Here is an 18,411-nt window from a genome sequence, read left to right on the forward strand (position 1 = left end):
ATTCTTTTGATGAATGTAATTTTCATAAGAATTGCATTAGAAGAACTGTCATTCTCTGGAGGAAATGGATGCCTTCCAAAAGAATTAATTGACAGGATATATTTTAGAGTAGTAGATAATTTTAACTACAACTATTCTCTTCAATTAAAACATACCAATGTCAAAAAAACTATAATTTATGAAGTTATTAGACATCCAAATACAAGGGTAACTGATTTAAAAGATGGAAAAGTATGTTCAATCGAATATGCTTTATCGAAAGCACCAGATTTTGATGGGATCAAACTTTATTCCAATGAATGTTTACATAGGTATATTTTGGATTTGAACATTTACACTAACATATCTGAAGTTGAGGGTAGGCTTGCTGTGTATATGGCAATAGCTGGAAAAGGTTTCGAGGGTTGTTGGCAATATGAAATATCTAAGATGCTTAATATGGATCCAAAAGTGGTTTTTCAACATTTAAAATCATTGTACAAATATGATATAATTGTCAGGTTTTCTATTCCAATGCCTGTAAATCACAAGAAAAAATTATTTTCAACAGAAGATTCTAATCAAGTACCTGGTGGTCATATTTCTGCAGTTATTTGGCTTACAAAATTTTTTGACTTCAACCGTATTCCACGAGAACTTTCTCAACTAATTTGGTGTCAACATGTACAGCCTTTAAGTACTGAGATAGTAAGAATTCTTGAATATAAAGCACCGGGAAAGATAGCATGGGAGAAAGATATCAGAACACTTTGTACTGGGTTTTTGATTTTGCACGATGAAAACTCAGCTGACCATTTAATTTGTTCACAGAAAGCAGCAAATAAAGCCTTTAATAAGGTCAGAGACGCACTTCTAACAAAAAATGTGATACGTGTATTTGCATGGAACCCTGCTACAAAATCCTATTTACCATGTTTATGTTTAAAGGATGCATTTCTTACATCAAATATTGAATTATTGAAGGATCAAATGACAATTAAAACAGAAGTTGATGTCCCAAATATTAATGAACTATCTAGTTCAACAGAAACAAATCAAAATAATCTTGCCTTATCTGGCGATTTTGAGAAGTTTTCAAATGAGGGTGTTCCTTCAGATATAGCTATTGATGATAGTGGATATTATTATAATGTAAAAAATGTGTTTGAATTAACTGAAGTGGATCAAGTTTTGTGGTTAATACGTGCAAGTGGTAAAATAGGAATGGTTTCACTTGAAATTGTAAGGCTTATTGGTATAAACATTAAGAGGCTTGGAAAATTATTAGCAGATTTGTGTAAAATTGGAGTTATTTACAAGGTTCCTCAACGATATAATAGAACATTTATGTATAGATATTACTATTGTTCGAATGAATCAAAAGCAGAAAATTTTAACACCTCAGGTGATCATAAAACTAATGATGTATTTTGTAAAGACGAAAAGTCGCACGAATCAATTTCGGTAATTTCCAAAATATTTAGCGAGGCATTCCCTAATGCAAACAATGACCTTTCGAACCTCACCGAACAATTCGTTCGAAGACTGGTTTTAACGAAAAAATGGATAGAGGAGCATGGTATACTTACTATTCCAGAATTTGCTAAGTTATTTTCAGAAGAAGAGAACACTTCAAAGGGACCAGATAGAAAAACAATCAGACGTATTTTATTAAAGTTGAAGGAGATTGACGATACAATAAAGGAAACGTTTATAACCTCTGTCAAGAATATAAACAATTCTCAATCAGGTGATGTTGCAGTTTTTTTTTCATCTAAAAGGTTTAAGGAAGAAGAAGCAAGGGATTTGAAAGCAATTCAATTAAAGAATAAAAGATCCATATCCACAAAACATGCAATAGAAAAGAGAAAGAGAGAGCTTTCTCATGTAGCGGCAATAGTTGATGCTTCTATTGCAGTCACCCCGAAGCAAAATGACAATGGTCTCAAAAATACTACAAATAGATCAAATGACTCTTTAACTTATGAATCTAAAATTAACTGTGAGGATTCATCTAAAATAAAATTAATTTCTTCAGAAAATGGAGATGCTAGTGTTGTTGTAAATACCAATTTTACGGTTGCATCATTAAATATAGAAATAGACGACTCTAACTTAAAGAGTAGTTCAAATTCGTCAAAAACTATTGGTATTTCCAGTTTGAATATTCCTGGTACTTTTTCTACTTTAGGTTCTCATGAGAAGTTCGTTCCTTCAAAAAGAATGAATCTTGGATTTTCTAGTTTGGCAAGTGAAAATATAAAATTTGGCTCTAACGTGAAGGAAATAGGTTTTATCAATTTTAACCAAAAGATACTTGCACACTATGGATTTATTTTCCCTCTTATGATAAGATTAAAAGTTCTTCACTACCATATCATTTCACTTATTTTGAATAATAAAGAATCTAATACATTTTCAACAAGAGAAATACTTGAAGAGATGAATATCGATGTTTTTCTTAGAGTTATAGGTTTTGGATACAGATCAAGCTTTATTGAAGAATATCTAATGTTTGGAAGTTCCGATTCATTTTTATTCAACTCTAATACGAAATTAAAAGATTTACCCCAAAATATATATGAAACACTTACAAAAACTCGTTTAAAGAAGAATGTCTCAGAATATGAATCAATAGGGATTACAACAAATAATTCTATTGAATCAAAATCTAGAAGGGCAACACATATTTTGTTTAAAATGCTAAATTTATTGACTAAACTCAATTTATTGTCGTGTAAATCTGTGAAAAGTGAAGATAATTCAATCAAAAGTACAGAAGCAAATTTAGAAGATTCTTCTATTGATGCAGTATCAATTTCTAATTCAATATGGGAAGTTGGGGTTAATGTTGAAATTCCGCTAATAATCAATTCTTCAGAGTTTTCTCGTGATGAATTAATTAAGTTTATTAAACATGAGGAAAGAGTATTTAATTTTAATCAAGATGGTGAATTAGATAATTATTGGGTTAAATTGTACAACGAATCCTTAAAAACGCAAAAATTGATAATGGAATCAAACTTTAAAGAATATTCGTTACTATTACCAGAAATAATATTGAAAAGACATTGGAAAGCAAATTCATTGTTATCAATAGAAAAAAGAAATTATTTAGAAAACTATGCCAGAAGCCTGGTGTTCGGAAAAATTGAATGTGAAAATAGTGATACTCCTATTGTGCTATCCTTGGCTTCACCTGAAATTAAAAAAATTTCTAGTGAGTTATCTATTAGCCCGTTGACTACACTAAGATATTTATTGCGTGTTGTCGATTCAATTTCAGTTGAAAAAAACTCTTATAATGAAAAGGAAAGTTTGAGAAAAGTTATTTTTCATCCTATAAGAGATCCGAGATATCAGTGCCATATTTGTCATGTTCTCTATTCCACACATCCTGCGATAATCTCTCATTATAAAGTCATTCATGACATATCAACAATAAATACATCAATGTACACAATACAAAAACATCAATCTGTAAAATCAAAAAATAAAAGTTTGAATTTAAATTCCTCATTAAAGATTCAAATAATTAATGAAGATTACATTCCTATTTCGTTAAGGCATTTAATCGAAGACACAGATAAAGATCACAAAAATACACTGGAAAAAAATATGAAAACTGAATTATTGAGAGCATTTTTGAGGTTAAGTAAAGAGGATATTTCACTTCTTTATTTTATTTTATTTATTAGCGAGAAAATGCATTCCGGGTTTTCGAATACAAATAAAATAAAAAATTTAAAGAAAATCTTTTCTCTTTGTACTGATAATAGAAATAATGAGAACAGTCTTTATACTCTGCAGTTTTCGAGAATTAAATCTCTAATGTTAGATAATATTGGGACAAATGATATATTCCTTGAGTTTGCAATAGAGTTTGTTTTTTCCTGTCTTAAAACAATTTATCCATTGAATTCGAAGTTAATTGAAACATTAAAGTTAAAAGAGAGTCAACGGATATGTTGGAATGACGCCGTGAGATCTAGTTCTTTTTCAAACAGATGGAAGGAATTCTTAATTTCACAATCAAACACTGATATTGATATAAAAAATTTGCTAAGTGAAGTAGGAATAGATTTTTATAGGAGTGAAAACATTTTAGAAACTGATGGTTTCTTGAGATCAAGCAAAATAGATTTAGATATTTATAAATTTTTGATTATTAACAAGTTAAAATCAGTATTACTCACACCAAAATACATTGTCAATTTGGATAATGTTGACAATTTTTTTTATGGAATGGAAGAAGATACGGTAAATAGTTACTTCGAATATTGTGTAAATAATAACATAATAAAGCAATTGAATAAACAAAGTGAATTTAAACCGGAAAACAAGAGCTACCCTTCAGGAATGTATACACTCTCTAGGAACGTGTTGATTAACTGTTTCGGAAAGTCAGTACTATGGCGTGAAATATTTGATCTTTGTTCTGCAGGGTTGGAAATTCAATGTTCTGAAAATAACAGGATTATAATTAAAAACAAAATTAACGGCGCATATGCTTTAAATTATTTAAATAATTTATTGGACGAAAAATGCACATTTGAAGTTGAATGGAATGATGAGGATTTCTACGAAAAAGCAACAAATAAAACAAATGAAGATCTTTTAAGACTATTAAATGAAGTAACAGAAACAAATTCAGAGAATTGTGAAATTGATATTTTAGAAGAGTTAAACTATGATATTAATCCAAGAGATAATGAGGGTCTTGATTTTGTAGAGGATCAACCCAATGTAGAAAAAAGTAGAAAGTTATCGAAAATAGATGATGATATTGAATCATCTTTGATTCAGGGAACAATAAATGAAGAGAAAGGAAGCCCCATAATCTCAAAAATAATTGTTAATTATAAAGGAGACAGTAATAAGAATAACAACACAGTTAAAGAACTTTTGAATATAAAAAATGTACCAAAGATCCCATTTATTGGTGCCACTGATTCAGATCATATTGAAATTAATAAAATACCTTATTATTTTTCAATTGCTGGGATTTTGAATGATTATTCTGAGCTTGAAATTAAAAGATTAAAAAGAAATGAAACTTCTGACCCTATTATAGGAATTATAAAAAAAATATTTGATATATTAAATAATGACACAGAAATAACAAAAATAGTATTGACTGTAATTTCACTAATTATTATAAAAATGAAGGATGAAAAACAATTATTTTCTATTAGAGATATTGAAAATTTCATTCTCTCGTTAGATGAAAAATCAATTAATACTTTTAGAACAATTGGAAATGAAATAGAAGACCCCGGAATTGCCATTTACAAGCTTCAAATTCCATTTACTTATCACTTGATGTTTTTTTTGGAGTTTACTAGAATATGTACAAGGGTGCCAATTGACGATGATTGGTTATATACGACTTTCTCTTCGGAAAATAATTCTTTATATGCCAATGAACCTATTTTTGAAGATTTTTTACCTACTGATTCTGGTGGATTAAGAATTCCAATTAATATACCAACAAGAATCTGGCTTTTGTGGTCTTTCAATTCACTCACAGAAATATTCTCTAAAGGAGAAATTAGAACTATATATAATATTATCAATAAATCAATTGATAAATTTAGCAGTTTAAATAAGGAAAAATTGTATTTAGATATAAATGTAAAAAATAAAAAACCTTTCAATAGTTTTATTTCTCCTGATGGGGAAATTAACAGACCAATTTGTGGGATTTTAATTTATTACATTTGTCACTCCATTTACAAATCACCAATAATTAGTATTTCCGAATTTACAGATAAATTTTCAATATTCAGCTCTTGTGAGATTAAATTTATTATAGAATCTATGCTGGGAGAAAAGTGCGTGTTCATTAATAATGCGGATATTATTCTTTCTAAACCTATATATTCAGTTCTCAGAATATTCGAGCAATGAATTACAAATATTAGAACTTATCCTAATTTCTAAATTCCTATTAAAAATGATTCTTTTTCTGGATTTCCCCCTAAATGTTTCTTTTTTCAAAGGTATTAAGACATTTCTTCGGAATATAAAAATGGTTAACTTTTTTTATATAATTATTTTTAATTTAAAATAGACTTCATTCTGAATTTAAATGTAATTACTTCTAATACTATTTATTATAAAAAAATTAGCATTCATATTTCGTGAGTATAATTGGAATTGAGTGAGAAAATAGAGGAGTTTGTCTCATTTTTCTGATTAACCAAATTTGCCCCACTCAATAAACTCCTCGTTTCTACACCATAGTTGTTGATTGGAACATAAAATGGATACAATGATGAGTTTGGAGCAATGTATAGAAATCCCTGATTCGACGAACCTATAACTGAATTGATTAATTGCGGGATTTGTAATTGAGTATAGTTTCCAATACCTAACGCCTGATTAATTCCACACATACCTTGTAAACTTGGACCAATAGGTACCGTGTTGTTTCTCAGTGGGTCCATAAAATCTATTTTTGCATTTTGGTCATTAATACTAGGGTTTGTCACTGATGTCGATTGTAAATTTTGTATGTCGCCTTCAATTTTGGTTTCAATCTTTCCTGAACTTATGTTATCCTCCGTGCTTAATGTTACACCAGTAACCTTTGTTTGTAGGGATGTATTTGTATCGTAGTCCATTGAAATAGGTGTAGTTCCTGTAACAGAAAAATTATTCAAATTGTCTGTAAGTTTAAGTGAGGGCGAGGGTATATTTTGTATATTCCGTTGGAAATGATTTACTTTCTTACTTTTTTCCACAGGATTTGTTTCTAATTTTTTTGTATTGTCAAGATAATTTAAGAAATCATGAATGTATGAAGATTTTTGGATTAAAGGGTTAAAAACTGGATTTACTGACATATTAGAGTTTTGTTGCGTAATTATTTGTGGGAATGAGTTGTTTGGGGCTATTTGATTAACAAATTGAATTTGCAGTTTACTTAGATCAAGTTGTGAAAAAATTGGTTCATTTGAAATGGCTGATTGCTGTGATTCTGGGTTACTTCGTTCATCTTTTTCGAATGAATACATATTCATACTCAATGGTGTTGATTCTTCCGAGTTCTCATTTACGCTGCTAATTGGGGTATTGTTAACAGGCAAAATCAAATTTTTTGTTCCAGTCATCTTGGTAAATTCTAGAAATCTTTGCATTACTGAGATTAGTGTCTTCTCCGCTAATTCCGCTGTTATTTCTGGACTTATTTCACTTTCTTTTGTTGATAATAGCTTCCATACTACTCTAACGGATTGCAAATTATCACAAAATACGATATAATCTTGTAGTGCAAACTGGTGACGGTATGAATAATGCCAATTTCTGTTCAGAAAACTTGTCTGGTTACTATGTTTAGCACAGTATGTCTGTTGTGGACATAGTGTTGCTGCAAAATAGTTGCAATCATCAACAACATCTCCGTATGCCTCATAAACACATCTTGGGACAACTAGACTTCCACCCTTTGGAGGTAAGTGCAGGATTTTCCACTGGCCAACTATCTTCTCCCTTTTGTCAGCCTTGGGAATGCAATCACAAGATGGACAAAGAGTCCATCTCTTTTTTCTTCCAGTGAAACCAACTGTGATTACAGTTCTATCCATTGTATCATTTGAAAGTCTCGTACTTCTCTTACTGAAATCAAATATATATCCATCTACTTCATCTTGATGAGTAACTGCATATCTCCTTAGGCCAATAGTTCCTGGTTCATAGTATGAAAAAATGATATTTCTTTCCTTTTCTGTTGATATCTTCTCAAGCAATTCCTTTTCGAAATTGTTTTTCGAGTCGGAAAAACTACAGAATGAGGGAACATGTCGTGGTTTTTGTCTGTGAATAGGGGTTTTAGAATTATAAGGTTTACGAATAATATTGGTTCCACCACTTGAGTTATGCCTATTTATCTGAACATTTAAGTTTGAATTAACTCCATGAATTAGTTGGTTATTCTTTATAGAGGCTTCATTTAAAGTTAATATTAACTTATTGGGTTCTGGCCCAACCATTTCAGGTAGCAATTGTTTATGGGTTTCAAACATGGAAGGAATGTAATTAAGATTTCAAAATAACAGTATTAACTTTGGAGAGTCTATAACTCTCTCTTAATAATAAAACCCTATGTTAAACCAAAAATTTTCCGTTATTCCTGGAATAAAATTGAATTAATAATATATGTATATTTTGAAATAACTTAATTATTAAATAAATTTTAACATTTAGAATAATTATTTAGAAATAATTACTTGAAATAAAATGCTCTGTTCTATTCAAATAATCAATAACTTTACGGTCAAAAATTTATTTGGCTTTTTGAAGTAGTATTATGGCTTCTTTTATTAACCACAATCTACCTCTAATACAATGTTACTATCAAGTTATGGATGGAAGTTATTTATTAAGTTCATATTTATCATATAAACGCACCCATAAACAGACAGTAGGTATATATATGTATTATGTTAGTTTGTGGTACTAAACGAATTCAACTATTGTGTGATGCATGCATGATTTTTGCATTGTCTCCAGTTTGTGTGCATGAAAGCGGTTTTTTGTTTTTCTAGCATAATCGTTTTAGTAAAAAAAAAAACATAAGAGGGAAAATAACCGAGTATAATAGAATGTTGAATTTCCTTAATTGAATTAGAAAAGAGAAGAAAATCTTAGCCGTTTATGTTTGCTATCATAGTTTTAAAAAAAAGCGGATTGTGAACATTAGTGTCTTTTAGTAATATTTTTTCAAAAGTGCGTCACAAGGTATTGTTTCTGAAGTTTGAAAGTGGGACCCAGTAGGACATATATATATATATATATATATATATATATATATATATATATATATTTTTTTTTTTTTTTTTTATATNNTTTTTTTTTTTTTTTTGTATATACCGGCGATAACATTTTAGTCATGTAATTGTGCATGCTCAAGCCGCCTCCCCCACGTTGGGCGCTAAAGTGCATCATTACATACGTGTGCTAGATATTAGTAATAGGATTCCGCTAAAAAAGATATCATTATCTGCCGACATTTGTGTGAGCAACTGCACGCATGTCAAGTTGCAGCTTTCGTATATTTTTATTATTAAGGAGTAAAAACATTGGTCCCAGGTAGTGGACGCTTGAAATAGGAATTACATAAAGAGTTTTTTTGAGGAAAAAAAAGAATTTGAATAGAAAAACAAATATTTTAGATGCTCATAATTATTAAATAATTTAATTAAAGTGTTTTAATTAGTAACTGGACGGATATAATGCAACATCATACATAAATAACGGTGAAAACGAAAACAGTATTGACGACATAATCTGAGAAAAGAACCGAAATAGTGTGGTCATCGTGCTGTTAATAAATTTTGAAAAGATCGAGTATTCTTCACATAAGATGTCAGATATTCAGTTTGGTTCCCTGGAGAACAATATTTTATTTGAATACGAGGATATTTCAATGAATTCTGTGACAGGTTTCAAGAATAGTTTTCAAGATTCAACTCAAGGAAGGCGCAGCAATGCTGAAAATGAGTTTAATAGAGGCACTGCATACGGAAACTTTAAGAGTGGGTCAATGGACGGTTCATTGGACAGTAGTGTGGTTAGCAGAAATGTAGGTTGTACAAGAAGAGGTGGAAAATTAAAGCCAAGGCATGTACCTGATTTTGTCCTAATATCACCTGAAGATGTTAATAAAATTCTCTCCTCTGTGACAACGTCGGAAGAAAGAAAAACAATTATGAACAATTATGAACTTGGAACAGTTGTACTTAGGAGATTATGCATAAGTGAAAGTAGTGAAATTAAGGCATTCATGGATTCAATTCAAATGAGAACAACTGGAAAAGCTCTAGAGAGTCACGAGAGAAATATAATATGTTTAACATTTAAGGGACAACCTAAGAGATGGGTTTTTTGCCCGTGCAGAAGTTGTTTATTTAAAGGAAAGGCACATGACAAATTAATGGGGCATTTTAAAATAATGGAACAAGAAACACAGAGTAATGAATTTCATATTTCCAAAAATGTATTTGATTCATATGGGATCTTTATGGCTTCAACAGGGTATTTTGCAGCAACTTTTTGCCCACAACAAAACTATTCTTCACACAAGGTTTTTGTTGGACCAACAGTTTCGGACTTAAAGGGAAGAATTCACGATCGTTATATTTTATATGTAAATGATGCAAAAGTTATACAAATGGCTTGGAGAAGGAAACAAAATTATTCATATGATTGTGAAGAATTACTAAATAGTGCAATGTCAAAGCTGTTATGCAACAACAATGGAAATATGCAAGTGATGAGTCAAATAAACAAGGGATATTCGGGTCTACTTTCTATACCACTCAAATTGAGGTTCCAAAATGAAGCTGTAGAGATGCAGTATAGCTCAATTAATGATTCGGGCGAGTTAAATAAAGGGGAATTAATGTCTATACAAAAAAGAAACAAGAAGAAGCTTAAGAGACAATTAGAAGAGTGGAATATTGCTAATGCAGGAAAATTTTTGAATAATTCAAACAATTTCCAGAGTATTTGCCAAAATAAAACAATAGCAGGGAATATAAATTCGAAGTCGGCCTTTTCATTTTCAAATTCGCCATTAGACAATACATCAAACTCAAGATATTTTAATAATGAAAGTAACTCTTTAACACCAAGATGCACAAAGCAATGTATTTCAGAGTCAGGACATGAGGTTGATGGTGAAACGCTTACCTCGGCAAGATATAACTGCTTACTGGGTGATGTTTCTACTGCAACAGCAACGCCAATAGCAGAAAGTTCGGAGTGTGTCAATAGACAATTCAATTATAATCCAAAAGTACTTGATTGTATGCAACCTATGAATAGCATCAATAAGATGGAATGTAAATTAAATGACGGTAACGGGAACATCTATCCAAGCAATTGTAGTTCGCAGGATATCAACTCCTCAATACAAAGGGTGCAGCATAGCTCCGTCTTTTTAAATATTTCAAGCCAAAATAAATTGACGGCAAACAATATTGGACTGCAAAAAACAGAACAGAACAGTACAAAAGTAGTTAAAAACTGGCTGAACTTGTTAAATAACGAAAATGACAACCCAAACGTGAGAAGTAAAGAAAATTACATTTACAGTGATTTTTCACAAAACGAAACTTATAGAAACCAGCTGCAACCAAGTTTGTTGAACGATAATGCGAACTTCACTTTCAATCCACTCGTATTCTCTCCAAATTCGACACCTAACTCGATCTTACAAAGTGGTGCTATTGAAGATGATTCAATAAATAAAAGTTTTAATAATGGATATTCTTCGAACTCTTCACTATCAATTTACAGGCAAGTATTCTCAGCTAATGATATTACAACTCCGAGCTCCGCACTTGAAATTTCATCTCCAATTCGGCAAGTCGCGCATAACTTTATTTCTGGTGGTATAATTCAGGATCAGAACAACCAAATAAATATAATTCAACAGGTGCAAAACATAGTTGATCCTGGAACGTACGATGTGTTTGGTGACGGAGTTGGAGAGTGTAACACATGCGAAAATTGTTCAATGGATGGGTATTCATATTACTGCAATTGCTACAAAATTTCGTCAGAGACTACGTCAAATCCTAATGTAATTGATGTTAGCGACACATCCGGAGTTTTCTAATTGATAATTAATGTGAAATGTGAAGTAGATACATAGAAATTTGGATTTTAAATTTATATTTGATTTCTTAAAAAGATCCGATAATAGGTTTCCTGTATTTTACGGTATTTCTAAATACTTTACGTCTTCAAAGACGAGTTCATTAATAGGTTTAGGTTTCCACACGGAGTTCTGATAATTAGATGAGCTTTCATTCTTTGCACATCTAACATTACTAGGAAGTGTCCAAATATCCTTTTGATTGCCTACAATCTCTATTGATCCGCCCTTCTGTAATAAAATATCTGATGCACTGCGTGTCTTCCTTAGTTGAGATGCATTCATAAAGTATCTCCCAGCCAATTTACTTGCATTTATCATTGTCAAAACACCCATTGCAAGTGGTAGTTGAACATCCAACATGTCATTGGTACCTGAACCCAACTTCGGTTCCTCTTCAACCATGACATTATTTATTTCGGGAACCCTTTCATCTACTACTTTCTTAAAAGCTAGTATTTCCCTTATAGACATAATAATTACAAATGTTGTCGTTATTGCAATTCCAAGTGCAAATACTATCATCATCAATTTATTAAAACCCTCAAATTCATGAAATTTAGTGAAACCACCAAATGTACTAAATAATGTCCAGAAAACATAATATGTAGGTATAATCAAGGTTGCATCACCCATTGAAAGACCCAAATTCAAAAAGTGCATCTGGAGCCATGTAGAAAGTAAGAATAGTATTACTGCTACATATGGATGTAAATGATACATCCATTCTTTTGGGTGTTGCATTGCAAATTCTGCCCAAACAACAATCTCTTTTATCTCAAGTACACATTGTGCACCTATCAAACCTGCCAAAAACCCATACATCATGCTTATATATTGGGGATATTTTGGAAGAGAAATGCTTATTTTTGAATGAGTGCTTGGTTTTGTTAATTGTTGTGGAGATTGTTTAAAATTTTGAACTATCTCCAATGCCTCTTCATCAAGTGACTTTAAAATAGCTCTTCTTGTCTGTATTTCCTTTTCTTCGTTGTATTTCGCCTCTTCGTTATTAATGATGATTAATACAGCCAAAATGCAAATAAAACAGAATATAATGTATATTAAATAATATGGATCTGACCACGATTCTATTCCGGTATAGCTCAAATCTTTGGAGTTAGAGGGAAGAACAGAAGCAATTGCACACAAACAAATTCCAACAATAACTCCTATAGTAGAAACTAATTCAAACATGCCAAAGTGCTCATCAAGTAGGGTTGCTGCTGCAAAGGCATTTGCCACTAAACCGAAGCTGTTCATTGGTGCCAAAATCGAGGCAGGGGCAAATCCAAGTGCAATAATATGAATAACTGCACCAAAGCCGTAAGATATAACACCCATCCACCATGTAACTTCGTTGTATGCCATACTAGAAGTGTTAGATCGTGATTTTTCCGGACACTTTTGCTGTTGAAGATGCAACCCCTTCTTCATATAAGCATTTCCAAATGCCATGAAACATGATCCCACAATAGTTAGGGCAATACCTAAAGTCAAACTTAGTACGGGAAAATTAGTGGAGATAGTTCTAATGTAATTTTCACCGGCCATTTGGAGGGATAAAACAATTGATTAGAATGGGAGATATATATTTATAGGTAAATATTAAAGGGTATATTATTCTCAAATGGGCAGTGTGTAAATATGCCTACTAGACACGACGTAGGTCATACAGATTTTGAATATTACATTTGACGATAATTAGTCTTTAGTGTGATATAGCTAACTTTATTGTTAGAATGATACTCTGTATGAGTGTCAGCAACCCTTTTAATGATTTCCTGTATTTCCTCGAAATATTTGTTCTTTTTCCTTACTTTCATTGCATCTAAAAATGGTTTGATTTGCATCCTACCACCCGCTAGTGTTAGTCTCCTTACAACTTCATCTTCAAGAGATCTAACACTTCCGTTTATTGAGGAAGATAAGATGGTTGGGGATTTATTCTCTTTAATTCTAATGTCTGAATTGGACTTTTCCTGTGAAGAGCTGGTTTCAGCTACATTTTGTATAGAACTACTAATGTTACTTCTACTTTCAAGCTCGTCATCGATATCATCTGAATAAATATTTAATTCTTCGTCCGCCTCCATATCCTGTTGATTAGCTATCATGTTTTTGAGGCTTTGACCATATTCCGTTAAAATTTCATCAGGGTCTTCCTCATCTTCAGAATTCAAATTACCGTTAATTAATATGGGATTGTGGTCGTCTTCATAGCTTTGATCAATTTCACTTTTTTCAATATACTCCTCATCGTCACTCATTTTACCGTCCCTGTCGTAGTCCCAATCTTCATTATCTTTTAGGGTTGTTAATGAAAGTGCGGATTCTACAAATGGTGAGTCATCTTGTGATTTTTCTTTACTGTACAGCGCAGAAATCTTCCTCTTCTTTTCTTGTTGCCTTAGTCCAAGGTATTTATCATATATATCGTCAAATTTATCATTTATTTCTAGTTTATAAGTGCTTTCATTTGCGCTGTTTTGTGGGTTATTCACGTTTATTACAGGGGTTACAGAGTCTTCTTCCTTTTCAACTTTTGTTTTCGAATTATTTGATGATTCTAAAATACGTGCAGTAATAACTGCTTCCCTTACGATGTGATCACGTTTAATATTTTCTGCAATATCAGAGTTGCCCTCGTTTTTACTCTTTATATTTGGTTCGAACACAAACAAACCGTTCAATACCTTAGCTTCATAAAAATTGCCTCTGTCAATAACAGCCAAATAATTTGAGTTGCTTAGAGGAATAGGGTTCCCGATACAATGCCTTGAGTTGCTATCCCTAATTTGAACACTAATTTTATTGAGAATACAGTTATTATTTCCAGAATTTGAATGTTCAAGTTTTTTATCAGAAATCTCAGAACCCTAAAATGAATTAGGAAAATAGTCTAAAAATTACTCTAACTTACTTCTTTTTGTGGTAAGTAATCTATGAACAGAACCCCAGACATATTTTGGGTATGTGTTGGAACACTAAATCTCCCAAAAAAACATTTACTCGAGATATCTGCACTCAATAGTATTGGTTTTTCAGACTTAAGTTCAATCTCATCAAAACATTCATAAAGTTCGTCTGGAGAGCTCTTAGAAGCTGCCATTTTAAGTGTGTTAGAGGTCAAATCGAAAAGGAGAAAAGAAAAAAAGGAAAATGGCGGTAAACTATATAAGATATAATAATTATTATGAAACAAGAGAATCAAAGTCAAAATTCTCGTCCAACCTACGACCTTTGTTCCCTAGAACACTCTTATTAATTTTTACACTAGAAAATTTGTGAATTGAGATTTGTGCCGGACTAGTCTTGGGATCCTGATTTTTACTTGCCCCTGCTAAACGTGATTCATCGTTTTTTTCTGTGCTATGTGTGATATTGCAAGGAACTTCAGGTAAAGTTTTGATATTATGTTTGCTTAAAATTGATCTCTCAACGTTCAAAATTTCTGTATCTAACAAATGCTTGTACCTTGCACCATGAACTGAGTTTGCATATTCACGTGTTTTGGGGCAGAAGCCCGTACCAAAAAACTGCTTAAAAAAATTTTTAGCACGAGAATTTCCACCGATTTCAATCCTCGCTAACTGCAATAAAGTAAATTTGTCAAGGTCTGCAGATCTAACAAAACTGATATGAACGCCCATCTTTCTATGATCTGAAGAACAGTTGAGACAAATAAAGATTGCAAAGGAAAGTGAAAGCCATGTAGGGTTTCTACTTTCACAATCGAAACAAAATCTGTTATCAGATATACTCTTTACATTATTAAAAAAATCATCTCTGAATCTATCAGAAACGAAGCCTCTTTCATCAATATTGTCCTCATTAATATCAGAAATTATCATTATTAATAATAAAAATTTATTTGTTTCTGCGCCAACTGAATTTATTTTGAGTATTTCTGGTTTGTGATTCTTCTCATTATATTTTTCAAATTTTCCCAGGCAGATTGGTTTCTAATAAACTGTGGGTTTTTAAGACAGCATGTGTGGATTGCCGTTATATAAACTTGGAACACATTCATCTCTTTTTGTTTACACAAGTACATCATTTTCATTCTTAATGAAACACTGTAAAATTCATGTTTTGTTTGAATAAAATTGTATGTTAACACTCCCTTAGATCTTTGAAGGTATGTTGCGTAACGACCAATTGTCACTACCCAAGACATTGCTGATTGTAAAGATGTTGCAATAAAATCGATACAAACTGAATCATATCCATCTTGAACTCTAACACTAAAAAAAAGCCAAGGAGTGTCTATAGTTGCAATGTTTACATCTGATTCTTCAACCTTTGATCTTTTAAATATTTCATGAAAAAAACTTTTTGGTTGTTCCAATCTACGAAAAGAATTGGAGTTGTTTCCATAATCTACCCCTATTATCTTTTCAATTGGAATATTTCTTATTGTATTATTGGACGTAGTATATTCTAGATTTGTACCCAAAAGTCTACAGTAGCATTTCACGATATTTGTGTGGCTGCCTTGGTATTTATATAATATTGAACCTGTTTTGACCTCAAATGTTAAACTTGGTTCTAATGCACTCCCAAAACATCCAACACTGTTAAATAGTGACTTCTTGCACTTCAAAATATCTTCTTTTGCTTTCATTAAATTACTTTTTAAATTGTTAACCAGGTCATCTGACTTTTGTATCCTTTGGTTTTCGCTCGTAATGATATCATTCTTAAAATGTGAAATTGTGCTTGAGAATTTTTGTATGTTATTTTCGATCCCAACAATATCCGTACGAATGTTTGATATTTCTACTGTAATGTCGCTCGTTATTTTAGACAAATCCTTAGTTATTTCTGCTATAACTTCGTTCCTCTTTATTAATAATGTTTCCAGGTAAACTGCCATTTTATCAACCATTTCCTTCGAGTGTGCAAGTGGTTCATATATTTTTAATTCTCTTTTCATACGATCCCTTTCCTTTATTAGTTCGTTATTGTTTTTTACCAATGCAGCGAATTTATCTTCAATATTTGTCTTGTCTTTTGTAATTTCGCTTATGCATTCACTTTTATCTTTATTTTCTTTAGAAATGAGTTCAAATTTTCTTTCAAGTTCCTAAAGTAAGATTAGAAATGAATATATATAAAACAATAAAACGTACCTCATATTCCTTTTTTTTAGATTCAAGTTCATCTTTTACATTAGAAAACTCAACGTTCCTTTTTCCTAAAATAATTTGAAATTGCTTTTGCGTTTGGTATAGCTCCTCTTGTGCTTTATTTCCTACTGCCAACAAACTTTGAGTCCCATTATGAAGTTCTTGTAGTTTTTGGTATTCTATTATCTTATTTTTTAATCCTTCTCTAAATGATTCTTTCTGTTCAATCGCTTCTTCAAAACGCAAAACTAATTGGTTGTATCTCCTTTTTAATTCGTTACAAGAGTCCTCAATATTTTGCTTTTCAATTAACGCAATCGTATATTGATCTTCTAGTGAATTCTGTTTTTTATTTTTTGTGTTAGGTAAGTTGAACCCCTCCTTAAAATCATTGTTGATTCTATTTCCCATATTGTTTTGCACATTTGGAGCTTTATAAAGGGAGGGGGTGATTTGTTGTTTATTGTTAAATGGATTATTATATTGGAATCTATTCAATTTCTTATTGTCTGTATTAAGGTTTGCAACCATGTTTGTTAGATTTTCATTCCACTCTTTAATTTTTTCTTTCTCATTTTTTAACTTTTGTACTTTATTTGAAGTGTTATCCATATTTTTTGTATTATTCCCAAAGACATTATACTGCAACCTCGGGGTCATATATCAAAGGTAGTTACACAATTTTTGTCCTCAACAGAGCCTTCTGCTGCTTTATAATAAGTCTATTGAAAATCTAAAAATGACGCTTTCTGCATCTCCACATATTGGGCGCCAATTTTAATATTATATCTGGATGAAAAGTCAGGAGGGTCTTTTATTTAAAACAATTCATCGTAGAAAGTATCCCAGAAATTGTATTTTTCAATAGGTTTATATGTAGTTTTACATAAGTAATGGCTTTGAGGCTGTCTAAAGTAAATAAGTCAAAAACTTCTAAAAAAAATGAGGGGAAAAAAAAGTTTTATCCAAATTCAACCATGAATAACTCAAATAAATACCAATTATGTACATTTTTTATTAAAGGAAGATGTAAAAATGGTAACTTTTGCCAATTTCAGCACTCTACTATTCCTATTACAAAAAAAAAACTTTGTTGGTACTTCATTTCTGGGAAGTGCTCAAAAAATTTTGATTGCCAATATAGCCACGAGATATCAAAATTTCCATGTAGGTATCTGAATACTGTAGGATTTTGCAGGAATTTGAAGAATTGCCGTTTTAGTCATACACTAATCAATACCGATGAGGAAAGAGAACAATTTGTTAGAGACAACAAAGACTATTTAATGCTTCCACACGAAAAAGGTGGTCCAAATGAATTAGACCCTAATCACATGTGGTGGAAACCTATCCTAGAGAATGTTATAAAAGAACAAGAAAATATTGACGCACAAAATTTATTATTAAAGAATTTATATAATGAGTCTGAATCTGCAATACCTAAAGAAATTTGCAGTGTTTTATCATTAGTAAGGAGGAAATAGTACATATATAACCGAAATTCTTGCAGCACTCAAGTTTGATACTGATACTACAAAATTAGGTGAATTTTTTTTGTAAACTATGTAAATGGGAAAGTGTTATTGTAATTCAATGAGTAAATTGTTTTACAATGAAATATAGCACACAAAACAG

The 18,411-nt window shown here is 31.3% G+C and overlaps 8 protein-coding genes across 8 annotated transcripts; 3 read left to right on the forward strand and 5 right to left on the reverse strand.

The window, feature by feature from the left end:
- Window positions 1–9: 9 nt before the first annotated feature.
- On the forward strand, window positions 10–5,889 carry FG379_001977 (uncharacterized protein; the record flags this gene model as incomplete). The annotated part of the gene is made up of 1 exon (XM_067327580.1): window positions 10–5,889. The coding sequence occupies one exon, from the start codon at window positions 10–12 to the stop codon at window positions 5,887–5,889; it is 5,880 nt and encodes a 1,959-aa protein (XP_067184625.1).
- Window positions 5,890–6,113: 224 nt separating this feature from the next.
- FG379_001978 (uncharacterized protein) lies at window positions 6,114–8,006 on the reverse strand (the record flags this gene model as incomplete). Its single annotated transcript, XM_067327581.1, has 1 exon — window positions 6,114–8,006. The coding sequence occupies one exon, from the start codon at window positions 8,004–8,006 to the stop codon at window positions 6,114–6,116; it is 1,893 nt and encodes a 630-aa protein (XP_067184626.1).
- A 1,340-nt stretch (window positions 8,007–9,346) lies between these two features.
- FG379_001980 (uncharacterized protein) lies at window positions 9,347–11,605 on the forward strand (the record flags this gene model as incomplete). The annotated part of the gene is made up of 1 exon (XM_067327583.1): window positions 9,347–11,605. The coding sequence occupies one exon, from the start codon at window positions 9,347–9,349 to the stop codon at window positions 11,603–11,605; it is 2,259 nt and encodes a 752-aa protein (XP_067184628.1).
- A 99-nt stretch (window positions 11,606–11,704) lies between these two features.
- FG379_001981 (uncharacterized protein) lies at window positions 11,705–13,198 on the reverse strand (the record flags this gene model as incomplete). The annotated part of the gene is made up of 1 exon (XM_067327584.1): window positions 11,705–13,198. One exon carries the CDS (start codon window positions 13,196–13,198, stop codon window positions 11,705–11,707), a length of 1,494 nt encoding a protein of 497 aa, XP_067184629.1.
- A 134-nt stretch (window positions 13,199–13,332) lies between these two features.
- On the reverse strand, window positions 13,333–14,756 carry FG379_001982 (uncharacterized protein; the record flags this gene model as incomplete). Its single annotated transcript, XM_067327585.1, has 2 exons — window positions 13,333–14,523; window positions 14,568–14,756. 2 exons carry the CDS (start codon window positions 14,754–14,756, stop codon window positions 13,333–13,335), a joined length of 1,380 nt encoding a protein of 459 aa, XP_067184630.1.
- Window positions 14,757–14,838: 82 nt separating this feature from the next.
- Window positions 14,839–15,498, reverse strand: FG379_001983 (uncharacterized protein; the record flags this gene model as incomplete). The annotated part of the gene is made up of 1 exon (XM_067327586.1): window positions 14,839–15,498. One exon carries the CDS (start codon window positions 15,496–15,498, stop codon window positions 14,839–14,841), a length of 660 nt encoding a protein of 219 aa, XP_067184631.1.
- A 41-nt stretch (window positions 15,499–15,539) lies between these two features.
- FG379_001984 (uncharacterized protein) lies at window positions 15,540–17,436 on the reverse strand (the record flags this gene model as incomplete). Its single annotated transcript, XM_067327587.1, has 2 exons — window positions 15,540–16,733; window positions 16,780–17,436. The coding sequence occupies 2 exons, from the start codon at window positions 17,434–17,436 to the stop codon at window positions 15,540–15,542; spliced, it is 1,851 nt and encodes a 616-aa protein (XP_067184632.1).
- Window positions 17,437–17,669: 233 nt separating this feature from the next.
- FG379_001985 (uncharacterized protein) lies at window positions 17,670–18,260 on the forward strand (the record flags this gene model as incomplete). The annotated part of the gene is made up of 1 exon (XM_067327588.1): window positions 17,670–18,260. The coding sequence occupies one exon, from the start codon at window positions 17,670–17,672 to the stop codon at window positions 18,258–18,260; it is 591 nt and encodes a 196-aa protein (XP_067184633.1).
- Between the last annotated feature and the right edge of the window lie 151 nt (window positions 18,261–18,411).

The sequence above is a fragment of the Cryptosporidium bovis genome, assembly GCF_009768925.1.
Source record: "Cryptosporidium bovis isolate 45015 chromosome Unknown contig_28, whole genome shotgun sequence".
Lineage (NCBI taxonomy): Eukaryota > Apicomplexa > Conoidasida > Eucoccidiorida > Cryptosporidiidae > Cryptosporidium > Cryptosporidium bovis.